General features: G+C 44.3%; 1 protein-coding gene across 5 annotated transcripts in view; it reads left to right on the top strand.

Moving 5' to 3' along the window:
• Prom1 (prominin 1) overlaps positions 1–12,803 on the top strand; it is a 113,215-nt gene that overhangs the window by 7,462 nt on the left and 92,950 nt on the right. For all 5 annotated transcript variants that reach the window (XM_029477915.2, XM_021161787.3, XM_029477913.2 and 2 more), the window contains exon 2: positions 5,753–6,127. In XM_029477915.2, the coding sequence (XP_029333775.1) occupies positions 5,908–6,127 (220 nt within the window). In that variant the 5' untranslated portion in view covers positions 5,753–5,907. The remainder of the gene's footprint in view (positions 1–5,752; positions 6,128–12,803) is intronic.

The following is a 12,803-nucleotide window of genomic DNA, read 5'->3' as shown; positions in this document are numbered from 1 at the left end:
CTGGTCCTTTGAGTTGAAAATCTTCATTCTCATCCACTCCTATTATCCGTAGGTTTGGTCTTCTCATTGTGTCCTGTATTTCTTGGATGTTTTGAGTTAGGATCTTTTTGCATTTTACATTTTCCTTGATTGTTGTGCCGATGTTCTCTATGGAATCTTCTGCACTTGAGATTCTCTCTTCCATCTCTTGTATTCTGTTGCTGATGCTCGTATCTATGGTTCCAGATTTCTTTCCTAGGGTTTCTATCTCCAGTGTTGCCTCATTTTGGGTTTTCTTTATTGTGTCTACTTCCCTTTTTAGGTCTAGTATGGTTTTGTTCATTTCCATCATCTGTTTGGATGTGTTTTCCTGTTTTTCTGTAAGGACTTCTACCTGTTTGATTATGTTATCGTGTTTTTCTTTAAGGATTTGTAACTCTTTAGCAGTGTTCTCCTGCAATTCTTTAAGGGATTTTTGTGCTTCCTCTTTATTGTCTTCTGCCTGTTTAGCAGTGTTCTCCTGCATTTCTTTAAGTGTGTCATTAAAGTCCTTCTTGAAGTCCTCTATCATCATCAGGAGATATGCCTTTAAATCCGTGTCTAGCTTTTCCGGTGTGTTGGGGTGCCCTGGACTGGGCGAAGTGGGGGTGCTGGGTTCTGATGATGGTGAGTGGTCTTGGTTTCTGTTAGTAAGATTATTACGTTTACCTTTCGCCATCTGGTAATCTCTGGGGTTAGTTGTTATCGTTGTCACTGTTTAAAGATTGGAGCAGAAGCTGTGTTCCACTCACCAGCGGTCTCTAAATCCTGCGGCGGGGGTCGTGGGTAGCTGACGGTACCCCGGTGCTGGACCAGCCGGAAGAGGCCTGTGGTCCTACTCAGGCCGTTTTTCTGCTTCCCTAACTAATGCAGTCTCTGGTCCCGCGTGCAATTGGATTGGAGCAGAAGCTGTGTTCCACTCTCCAGAAGTCTTAAGATCCAGAAGTCTTAAGATCCTGTGGCGGGTGTTGTGGGTAGCTGGCGAGTGTCAGCAGACCCTGCGCCCCAGCTGCCCCGGTGCTTTTCTGACCGGAAGAGTTGTCACTTGTTTTTAAGGACCAGGAAGCTTCATTACAAATGATTAGAACACTAACCCAGCATGAGTGTAACCAATGGATGTTCTTGAGGGACAGTGACTAAGGGGAAGTGGCAGGGAAGTTGGATAGCCAGTCTTAATAACACATGACAGGTTGTCAGGCCCCCCTGACTGATGAATAGCTTTGGATATGGCTGCTGTCTTGCCACTGTCTTTCTAGAATGAGTTAGAACACTCTGCTTCAGTATACAGTTCAGACCAGCTCACCCCGAGGACCTCTTTGGGCACTCTAGCTGGCCTCACAGTGAGAGGTAGGGCTGCTCCCCACAGGACTCACAAAGGTGGGCTCTGAAGTCAAGTACTCCCTCATCCCCAAAGCAGCACCCCAGAAGACAGAAACCTACATCCACCACGGGGACCCTTGTAAGATAAAGAGTGAGCACTTCCCATCCAAAGCAGAAAATGGAGAAAATGAAGCTAATGGGTCACCCTGCTCTCTTTTAAAACCAGTGTTTGCAGAAATGTAGCTCCCCGGACTTCAGTCTCAGAATCATGTGAGATACTTGTTTAAAACTAACTTTAGTGGGCTTCTTTTCCTGTTGGAATAGAGTGTATTTAGAGTGGAAACCCATAATATGCCCAGTTAACCAGGAAAATGGCCAGGCGGACTTTGCCAACTATGACCCGTTTAAGGGGATAGACCTGGAGGAAGCAGATTCCAATGCTTGCAATGGTGAGGGTCTCAAGAGGCTGCTCCCACCTTGAATGGTGCGTCACTAATCCTGCCTTGGGTGACACAGAAGAGATGGCCTGCTACCTGATTTGAGGAAGCAGCCGCAGCAATCCTGGGGGTAGGCTAGGATCTGTCCTTCTCAGGAGTGCAAGCCTGCCAGCAAGAAGACGCTTGGCTCAGCTTTAGAGGTAAAGGTGATGACTTTGTGCCAGCCTCATCCCCATTTTACTTCAGCAGTCCTGTATTGGGTATCTCCTGTGTACCAGACCCTGGGGACACCTGGAGGAGTCAGTCCCTACGTAGCACTTCACACTGCATCTGGGACAGGTCAGGACAAAGCAACTGGAACAGGGTGTTGTTACCTTGGTCTGTGGTCCTGAAGCTATATCCAGGAAACCTGCCTTGTCCTTGGAAAGCGACAGGAATGGGGTAGAAAGGTGTTCTAAGAATAGTTTTGGTTCAGTCTTTGGCTACCTTCAAGGATGCTGGTTAAAACTGAAATTAGGGCTGACCAGGTGGCTCAATGGGGAAAAACCGAATAACTGTCAAAGCTATAAGTTCAATCCCAGAACCCACATTAGGAGAGCACCAACCCCCGAAACTTCTGAAAATTGTCCTCTGACTTAGATGCCACAGTGCACATCACCCCGCCCTGCAATAAGTAAAATTTAAAGTGCAGTTTAATAAACCCCATCCCAGTAGTTAGGTTGTTTATCGGTAGGTATATTAAGTCAACAATCATTTGTTTTTTTTTTTTAACTGAGAAAAATATTTTATTTGTATGAATGTTTTGCCTGCATCTGAGAATGTACACCGTATGTGTGCCTGTTGCCTGTGGAGGCCAAAAGCCTCTGGATCACCTGGATCTGGGCTTTTGAGTGGTTGTGAGCCAGCATGTGGGTGTTGGGAACTGAACGCAGGTCCTCTGTAAGAGCAAGAAGTAAAAAAGCGCTCTTAACGGTTGATCCATCTCTCTAGCCCCAAGACTGTTTTAAGGAGATGGAGCACATGTTGTGCTTTGGGCTGCTCTCAGAAGAGGCTCTTACCTCTGGGTCTTAAACGAAATGCTTTCTTTCCCTAGGTTGTTGCTGTTTTTTGAGACAAGGTTTCCCTGTATAGCCCTGAATGCCCTGAAAGTAGCTCTGTAGACCTTGCTGGCCTGGAACTCAAGAGATCCACCCCTCCCTGGGGTTTTCATATCCACTAAAATTGAGACAAAACTCTTTCTTTAAGTGCCTGCTTCCTAACTCTTGGGACTTTTATGCTTCCTTACTTTGATGTTTCTGAGCTTTTTACAGGGGGATGAAGAGAAATGTATGTGTTTGGATCCCACCTGGCCTCTAAAGCAATGGGCACCTCCACCTCTGCCCTGGTAGACAGAGGTGTTTCTTTCCTTTGGGGATTCCCTTGCTTCATTCCTCACTTGGGGTTTCCATGCTCCATAAAAGGAGCTTGAGCTTTGAAGTGGGCTTACTCATAGCACTTGGGGAGATCCTATCTGTGTCTGGGGCTTGGTCTCATTACCAGGACATGTGCCTTCCCCAGTTCCTGAGCCTTTAATCCGACCAGCTCTGAGGCCCTTAAGCAAAGAACTGGCTAAAGTTAGGTGTGTGTGTGTGTATGTGTATTGTGTATGTGGCATGTTTGTATGTGTGTGTTGTATATGTGTGTGGTTTGTGTATGTGGCATGTTTGTATGTGTGTGTTGTATATGTGTGTGTGTTGTATATGTGTGTGGTTTGTGTATGTATGTGGTTTGTATGTGTGTGGTTTGTGTATGTGTTTGGTGTGTGTGTGTTTTGTGTATGTGTGTGTTGTGTATGTGTGTGTTGTATATGTATATGGTTTGTATATATGTTTGTGTGCATGTGTGTGTTGTTTATGTGTGTGTTGTGTGTGTATGTGGTTTGTATATGTGTTTGTGTGTATGTGTGTGTTATGTATTGTGTGGCTTGTGTATGTGGTATGTTTGTGTGCATGTGTGTGTTATATATGTGTGTGGTTTGGGTATGTGTTTGTTGTGTACATATGTGTATTATGTATGGTGTGTGTGTGTGGTGTGGGGGAGAGCAGAGGAAACCTTGTGGAGCCATCATCAGGGCACTGTGGCTGTGTCAGCGTTTGATCCCAGGAGCCACCTGGAGATCTAAGGCAGCCGGTGGTTTGCTGGAGAAAGACTTCAGAGACATTCTATTTGTAGCTCTGTACAGAAATAATGGGAGCAAGATGGGAGCTACAACAGGCAGCAATATCTGAAGGGATTGGACAGGCATTCACCTCTTCCTCCAGGCTGCTGGAGAAAGCCTGGAGGCTTTCTTGGCTGGTTTGAATGCCCACTTGCTCTAACCTTTGACTGTGCTTCCTGTCCTGCATTTTGTGCTCTCCTGAGCTTCTCTCCGCAGGATCTCACTTAGGATCCAGGCAGTTCTTGATTGCCCCCACATTCCCTTTCCAGTGAACTTTGTACTTACCCTGAAAGTTATCTAGCACACAGCATGAAAGCCTGACTGCTAGACCAAGACATTTTGACCCCTTTACCCAAGAACCTTTTAATGCAAATCTGGAAATCTAGGCACACATATCAAATGCTTACTGATCTATACAATTTACCATTTACTTAAAGCCATTTTGCATGCCAATAAGGTGAATGTGGTTGTTGGTTTGTTTACTACAGTACAACCCAAAGATACACTAATGTGGAGCCTGCTGAGGAATGGGGGTAAGGAGAACCTCAAGGTTCCTTGTTTTCTGTAATTAAGCCATCCTGTGTCTATGAGAACAGAACTCTGTGTGTGTTAGTACAAACACTGCACTCCAGAAGGTGCGGCAGTCTGGAATCTGAACTAAAGCACTTCTGGCAGTGTTGATCCGTGTTACGTGGCAGGAGGGAAGGCATGTACAGAGCAAAGCTTGTGTGTTATGTGTTCGGAACCAAGGCTGCAGTGAAGTCTCCTCACAAGACACTGGTGGGCTGTGTACATCTAGAGCTAGTATTCCTTGGTTGCTGGCTGATTTATTTACCCCCGAGAAATGGTGTTAAGAGGTCAGGTGTTTTGGATTCTTTCTTCCATATCCTTATCTGCTGAGTAGAGATGCCTTCTGTTAGAATAGAAAGAGCCCATGTTGCTCTCGTCGCTGCTATTCCCTTCCCTCTTCCCAGACAAGGCAGCTGTGACCATCCTTAGGATTCTTGTTTCTTGCCATCTCTTCCTGTCCAGGAAGCCTCTTTTCTTCCTCCCTCTCACTTTCTGGGTACCTAGTCATGGGAGACTGTGACTCAGAATGGAAGTGTCCCATAGGATGGATGACCCGATGAGCTTATTAGAAAAGCAGATTTCAGTTTCTGTTTGTCCATGACCTTGAGGTTAGGGCTCTTTGGGCTTAGGATAGATGGAATGATGGATGCCTGGAGTGTGATCTGTTTGCAAACAGGATGTAAGGAAGGGGTACCGTCAGTGTCAGAAGGGCAGCAGAAAACTTTAAAAAACTAAGCACTATTCCGTGGCTGGGGGCCTCTTTGGCACCAGCTGAAGCCGGAGCATCAGAGCTCTGCTATGCTGGTTAGATGGACTCTAAGGGAAAAGACTGAGTTGAATTCTGGCCATACTGTACTAAAATCCCTTCTGCACATGTTCCGTCATCTATAAGGTGGGATTATGCCTTAAGAGCATGTGGAATGTACCTGGAATTCAGTGAGTGATGAACATCTGTTTCCAAGAATAAACAGCTTCCTGAACCGTGCCTGGTGTTTCTTGATCCTGGAAAGGACTGTCCTCTGAATCATCCTATCTTGGAGGAAGGAGCTTCTTCCTAGTCCCTACCTGTAGCTCCGGGGCAGGCTGTTAGATTGGGTTCCACCTCATTAGGCCTAAGTGTTTAATTCTAAGCCATGTCACTTCCTCTGGGGTGGGCTCCTGGGGTAACTGGTTGTCTCTGAGTAACCAGTGTTCTTTCTCTCCCTCCCAGGGATGGTGCTTTGAAGTGAATGACCACCTTGGAGACCATTCTTCTGTCTCCCTTGTTACCAGCCAGGAGGCAGAAGAGTCCACCGGTCCAGGAAAGACCCATTTCCCTTGAGTTTCCAGAAAGTACCTCATGCTTGGGAGATCAGGCCAACAACTATGGCTCTCGTCTTCAGTGCCCTGCTGTTACTGGGGCTGTGTGGAAAGATCACTTCAGAAGGTCAACCTGCATTCCATAACACTCCCGGGGCTATGAATTATGAATTGCCTACCACCAAATATGAGACCCAAGATACCTTCAATGCTGGGATTGTTGGCCCTCTCTACAAAATGGTGCACATCTTCCTCAACGTGGTCCAGCCGAATGACTTCCCTCTAGGTGAGTGTTGACCATAGGGAGCATTGATTTGCCACTCTTGGTTGCTTCATGACCATGCTATCCATACAATGAGCACTTTACAAGGTTCAGAAGCACTGATTATACACGGGCAAAAAAAATATATATATAGAATTTAGAAAGATGTGTGTGTGTCTGTTTAAGCCAAGTGAGAAACAAAATTGAATCTTTCTGCCTGGTTGCTTTTCCATTTTATCTTGCTTTGTTTTGCTTAGAGCAATGCATTGCTTCAAATTGCATGTGCGTGTACACACACAAAGTGAAAATCGGGATAAAAAATGCAAGTTCCTTGTCATGAAATGAGAGGTTGCTGATCACCAGGCAACTGCTGGCTATATGTCACTTAAGAATTTAACTCTTCTCTACCCACCATGAAAAAGCAGCTTTGATACCCTCCACAGGGCAAGGGCAGACATGCCCAGAGTTTCTTCCACAATTAACTGTGCCAAGAGATTAGTGCGGGGAAGGGTTGGTCATTCTCAGGTAGAGGGCATTTTGTGGTCAGGGCTCTTGTTCTCTGTACACAATACTGCTGCTTCTTTGACCCTGTCTGTAATTCTTTAACCTGGAAGCCCTCCGGTGTGTGTGATCATGCAGACAGTCCTGGGAAGAGGACAGTGGTCCCTGTGACGAATATCCGGTGTGGCCTGCATTTTTGATGAACTTAAGTTGCACCTCTCCTAAGCCTGTCTTTAAACTACAGAGATTTGAATACTGGTATTGGTTATTCAACTGGTGGCAGTCCAAAAGATGAATGTGGAAGACTGAAACAAGGGTCACTTAGAAGGTCTGGGCTAATGTCTTAAGAGGTGTGTGGTGTGTGTGTGTGTGTGTAAGGGGGCAGTTATTGAGCCTCACTGTTTACATTATGGGGCTATGTTGTTGTTGTTTTTAGTAAGTTTTTAAATATATTTTTATTTTATGTGCCTTGGTGGTTTTCCTGTGTGTGTGTTTGTCCTGTGAGGGCACCAGGTCCCCTATAACTGGAGAGATGGGCAGTCGTAAGCCATCATGTTGGTGCTGGGAACTGAACCTGGGTTTTCCAGAAGAGCAGCCACTGCTCTTGACCATCTTTCTAGTCCCAACTGGTTAAATTTTAAATAGCACTTGCCACAATCAAGAATAAGGGATTGCCTAGATCAGGTTAGCCTGTGGGCGTGGGCATGTCTGTGGGGGAAATTGTCTTGACTGTTTTAATTGAGGTGGGACGAAAGACCCCCCCCCCCTAAGGTGGAAGGTGGACAGATGGCCTTGTAGGCTGGGGAAGAAAGGAAGGAGTAAGCAAGCATGGGTGTGTGTTCTTGTGGTCTGCTCTTGACTGTGGATGTCGTGAGACTGGGTTCTTGAGACTCTGCCCTGACTTACCTCAAGTGCTGGACTGTAACCTGGAATTGCAAGCCAAATAAACCCCTCCCACCCCACGATGCTTTTTTGTTAGGATGTGTTATCACAGCAGCAGAAATGAAATGAGAACAGGGACTTTTATAGTTTTATTAAAAGTGCATGTTTATTGACATTTTTTATTGTCTGTTTTAGATTAGCCTGAAATAGTCTGAAGTACCCTTATCAGGTCTCTGTTCAAATTTCACTTCTAAGAAATAAGTCAGTCTGGGCCTTTGGTGTCATTGAAGATAATCTTGAATTAAACACTGTTTCTGTTATTGCTTAGAAGAATAAAGTTGGATATCCAAATGATGACAAGGGGAAATAGGAGATGTTAGTTGTTAGTGTTGGTTACATATTATTCATTTGGAATAGCTGTCTTGCTCTTTTATAGACTTACTAGGAATGTTACTATAGAAACAGGTAACTACTATTGTTCCTAGTCATTTTTTATTGTTACTTTATTGAATTTTAGAGACAGGGTTTCTCTGTATAGCCTTGGCTGTCCTGTATCTTGCTCTGTAGATAAGTCTGGCTTCAAACTCACAGAGATTCTCCTGCCTCTGCCTCCTGGTCATTTTAAAATTTGTATTTGTGTGTGTGTCTCTAGTGTATGTGTATGCACATTTGCATATGGGTGAAGCTGCTTGTGTGTGTAAAAGCTAGAGGCTGAGGTTGGATATCTTTTACTGCTTTCTCCCAGCTATAAATATGCCTGCTACCATACCTGGCTTGTTCATGAGCGCTGGCAATTTAGTTTCAGGTCCTCATGCTGGCTCCTAATTATTATTTTTTAAAAAATGTATGTACAAAGCTTAGAATCCAGTTGTTCCAGAAGAGTTGAAGCTGTCCAGTTTCAGTTTCAGGCATACCCTATAATTAGCAAATCCTGTAATCTCTTTTCATTCATTGTTATATGTAGCTCCCTTTGGTTCTCATAGTATTTTTTTTTTAACTTTAGTTCTCAATTTATGTATTTTATGTGTTCTCTATCTATATGTATACCTTCATGCCAGAAGAGGGCATTAGAACTCATTATAGATGAGTAAGACACCAAGTCATTGATGGGAGTTGAACTCAGGACCTCTGGAAGAGCAACTGGTGCTCTTAACCGATGAACCATCTCTCCAGCCCTACTCTTGGTCCTCTAAAAGCAATGCATTTTCCAAGTCTTCATTTCAGTGACCTGGCTAGCTAAGGATGTATCTAAAGGGTTGGAACTCCATCAGAAACATCATTAGCTTAGAAAAGAGCTGCCTGGAGAGTGTGTAAACCGGAACACTCTGAGGGTGTTAGCGTGTCTTGTAGCTTGGGCTCCTCATAGTGAAGGGAGACATGACCCTGTATTGCAGCAGCAGACAAAAGCAGAACAATTTTCCCTCTGAAGGGGTAGACTAGAGTATCTCCAGAACTTAAGATGGAATTTGACAGTTGACACCTTAGGGACGCTTTAGGGAGCTTTTCTTCTCCCATCTCAGTTTCGTTTCCATTGATCCACCAAATTACTAGATTACATCCATACCAGTCTTCAAGTGTCCCTAAGTGCTCTGTGTCACCTAGGACATGAACCAAATAGTGATGGCTTTTGTCTGTGACACTTACACTTCATAGGCACTAAATCATGGGGAAATAGCCTTAGAATATTAACTCAAACAGAAAGATTTGAGACAAGTATAGTATGTTGATAGTGTGCTGGCTAGTTTTATGACAGCTTGACACAGCTAGAGTCATCTGAAACAGGCAGGGAACCTCAGTTGAGAAAATTACAGCCTCTGTGAGATCCAGCTGTAAGGCCTTTTCTTTCTTTCTTTCTTTCTTTCTTTCTTTCTTTCTTTCTTTCTTTCTTTCTTTCTTTCTTAAGGTTTATTTATTTTATGTATGTGAGTACACTGTCACTGTCTTCAGACACACCAGAAAAGGGCATCAGCTCTCATTACAGGTGGTTGTGAGCCACCATGTGGTTTCTGGGACTTGAAGTCAGGACCTCTGGAAGAGCGGACAGGTGCTCTTAACCACTGAGACATCTCTTTAGCCCCAGGCATTTTCTTAATTAGTGATTGACTGGGGAAGGCCCAGCCCATTGTGAGTGGCACCATCCCAGGGCTGGTGGTCCTGGGTTCTACATCCAGCTGTAAGGCATTTTCTTAACTAGTGATTGATTGGGAAGGGCCCAAGTTATTGTGAGTGACCCCATCCCTAGGCTGGTGGCCCTGGGTTCCATTAGAAAGTAGGCTGAGCAAGCCATGAGGAGCAAGTCAGTAAGCAGCACCCATTCATGGCCTCTGCATCAGCTTCTGCTTTCAAGTTCCTGTCTTGTTTGGACTCCTGCCCTGACTTCCCTCCATGATGAACTATGATGTGGAAGGGTAAGGCAAATAAACCCTCTCCTCCACAACTTGCTTTGGTCACGGTGTTTCTTTGCAGCAATAGAAATCCTAAGACAGATGGAATTATCCATGGGGTCTGTGCTTCTGCTTGAAAGTAGAGGGTCTTAAATGAAGAGTTTAGTATAGACTGAGGATTGGTAAAGAAAGGAATGACATCAGAGCCTGGGCTCTCTCTGACTGCCATGTGTCCTATGTTCCACCAACATAGTTTACTGAATTTATCATTTGTTCTTATGAGAAGCCCATGTTACATCCTGAAGAGGGCTGAGATGGAATGACCTTGATAGAATGGTACTTGGGACATAGTTTTACTTTTTGGACAGAAGAGAAGAGATATGGATTGATCAGACTATGAGTAAGTGAGCCATGGTACAATGTGTTCTAGAACCTGATGTGGCTATCTTAAGAATATCTTACTGGCTTGGAGTTACTGAGACTGTAAGACTGCATGCTAGCCTGAGGCTCACTGAGAAGAGACCCTCTTCGGATGGCACTGTGCTGAAGGCTGGGAAGTCTGAAATCAAGGTGGAATCAGATTTGGCCTCAGATAGGCCCTACAACCCTGGTTGTAAACAGCTGTTTTCTTGCTGGGTTCTTGCATGCTCTTTCAGTGGTGCATGCTCAGAGATAGAAACAGACATTCAGACACACAGTGATCTCCCTCTTAGTCAGGGATTTCTATTCCTGTACAAAACATCATAACCAAGAAGCAAGTTGGGGAGGAAAGGGTTTATTCAGCTTACATTTCCACATTGCTGTTCACCACCAAAAGAAGTCAGGACTGGAACTCAAACAGGTCAGGAAGCAGGAACTGATACAGAGGCCATAGAGGGATGCTACTTACTAGCTTGCTTCCCCTGGCTTGCTCAGCTTGCTTTATTATAGAACCCAAGTCTACCAGCGCAGGGATGGTACCACCCACAGTGGGCCCTCCCCCCTTGATCACTAATTGAGAAAATGGCTTACAGCTGGATCTCATGGAGGCATTTCCTCACGGGAGGCTCCTTTCTCTGTGATAACTCCAGCTTGTGCCAAGTTGACACAGAAAACCAGCCAGTACACCCTCTCTTCTGCGTTTTTCACCAAGAAGTCTCACCACGAACCACATATGTGCTTCACCTAAACCTAGTTATTCTCCAAAATTCATATCTCCAAATGCCAACATATTGGAGCTCACCTCATAGATTTGGGGGGAGCAAAGAAAGTGGGTGCTCTATTCTGTGTTCTGTTGTTGTGAAGGGACACCATGACCAAGGCAACTTTTATAAAAGAAGAATTTAATTGGAGTTGGCTTATGGTTTCAGAGCTTTAGTTCATTATGATCATGGCAGGAAGGGGCCACAAAGACAGACATGATGCTGGAGATGTAGCTGAGTGTTCTATATCCAGATCCATATATGGACCTGGCTTGAGCTTTTGAAACTTCTACCCCAGTGACATACTTCCTCTAACAAGGCTACACCAATCCCAACAAGGTTATACCTCCTAATTCTTCTCAACCAGTGTCATTCTCTGATGACTCAGCAAGCATTCAAATATATGAGCTCATGGGGGCCATTCTTATTGAAATCTCCACAGTGGATAAGGCGGGTGTTCATGGAGTACTTTGTCTAAGGTCAACAAGAGCCAAAGGTGTTTCGTGTGAGTCTAAGTGGAATTTGGTTTGGGGAAGAATCTGGTTGGTTCTGGATTACATGAAGGTAGATGCTCCTACAGTGTTCTAAAGGGACAACTATGAACTTATGAACATATCATCACACACACACACACACACACACACACACACACACACACACAAACACAAACACTCGAGGAAAATAGGGGGAAAATGCATGCAGTGAATGTAGCATCCATTATGTGTCCAAAGGACTGTGTTTCTGTCTTAGCTTTTACAATGTCCTTCAGGAATGATCAAAGCCAAGTTGTTAACTTTCAGATCTTTGTTTCTTGTAGATGGAGTCTGACTGTAATTATAACCTACTTTAGAACTCTTTATTTGTGAGATGTTGTGTATAAAGCCTATGTTTAAAACCATGGCTGATTGGCACAGGAAGAATCAATAATCGTGGCTGCTATTAACTTTATTATCTGAGAGGAAAAGTTGGCCAAATATGATGTTTAAGTTGATGTAGGGAGAGGACATGGAACAATCTGATTCCCTGGGCATCATTAAAATGTCCTAGCTGCTACTCCCTCCAGAACATTCTACACAGAATTGGCTTGTTGGAAGCAGTTCTGTGACTTCACAGAGTGTCTTAGGTCATGTCTGGTTGGCAGGCTTCCCAGTAGCAGAATGGGTGCTGAACAGATCAGAGCAGAAAGGAGAACAGACCCAGGATTCACTGCCATACTCAGTGGCCTTATAGGCTCTTAGGTTTCCTCTGCTCTCTTCTTTACTAATGACCCCAGTAATCAGTCCATAAGGCTTGCTTTGCCCCCTGTGAATTCACTGAAATTGTCACAATTTTTGGAGGTAGGTGGAGTGTCATAGGTGCCATAGGTGGAGTGTCAGTTATAATCATATATCTCGTTGCGGGTTGGGGGACTGAAGCAGAAAGAGTACATGTTCAAGTTGCTAGAAAGAGGCAGACTGAGAGAGAACTTTGTTTTGGGGACTAGTTATTTCTCTAGTAAACCTTGGTTTCCTGAGGGTAATCTCTTTTTCCTTTTATTTTAATAAAATAACCAGGAGTTAGACATTACAACAAAAACAAAACTAACAACAAATGAAAAGAACAACAGCCAGAATTTAAAAAATGAAAGAATTAAAATAACCACGAGTCAATATGAAAAATGATAGCCTTTGCATGTGACATGTAGGCATTCCAGACTGCCCACTGTGGGTGTTAAATTGTGCCTCTTCTAATTTTATGTGGCAACATGAATTT

This window comes from Mus caroli, unplaced genomic scaffold (assembly GCF_978045245.1).
Source record: "Mus caroli unplaced genomic scaffold, Mus_caroli_1 scaffold_4, whole genome shotgun sequence".
Taxonomy (NCBI): domain Eukaryota; kingdom Metazoa; phylum Chordata; class Mammalia; order Rodentia; family Muridae; genus Mus; species Mus caroli.
The sequence above is the reverse complement of the archived record's forward strand: the minus strand, read 5'-3'. Positions and strand labels throughout refer to the sequence as shown.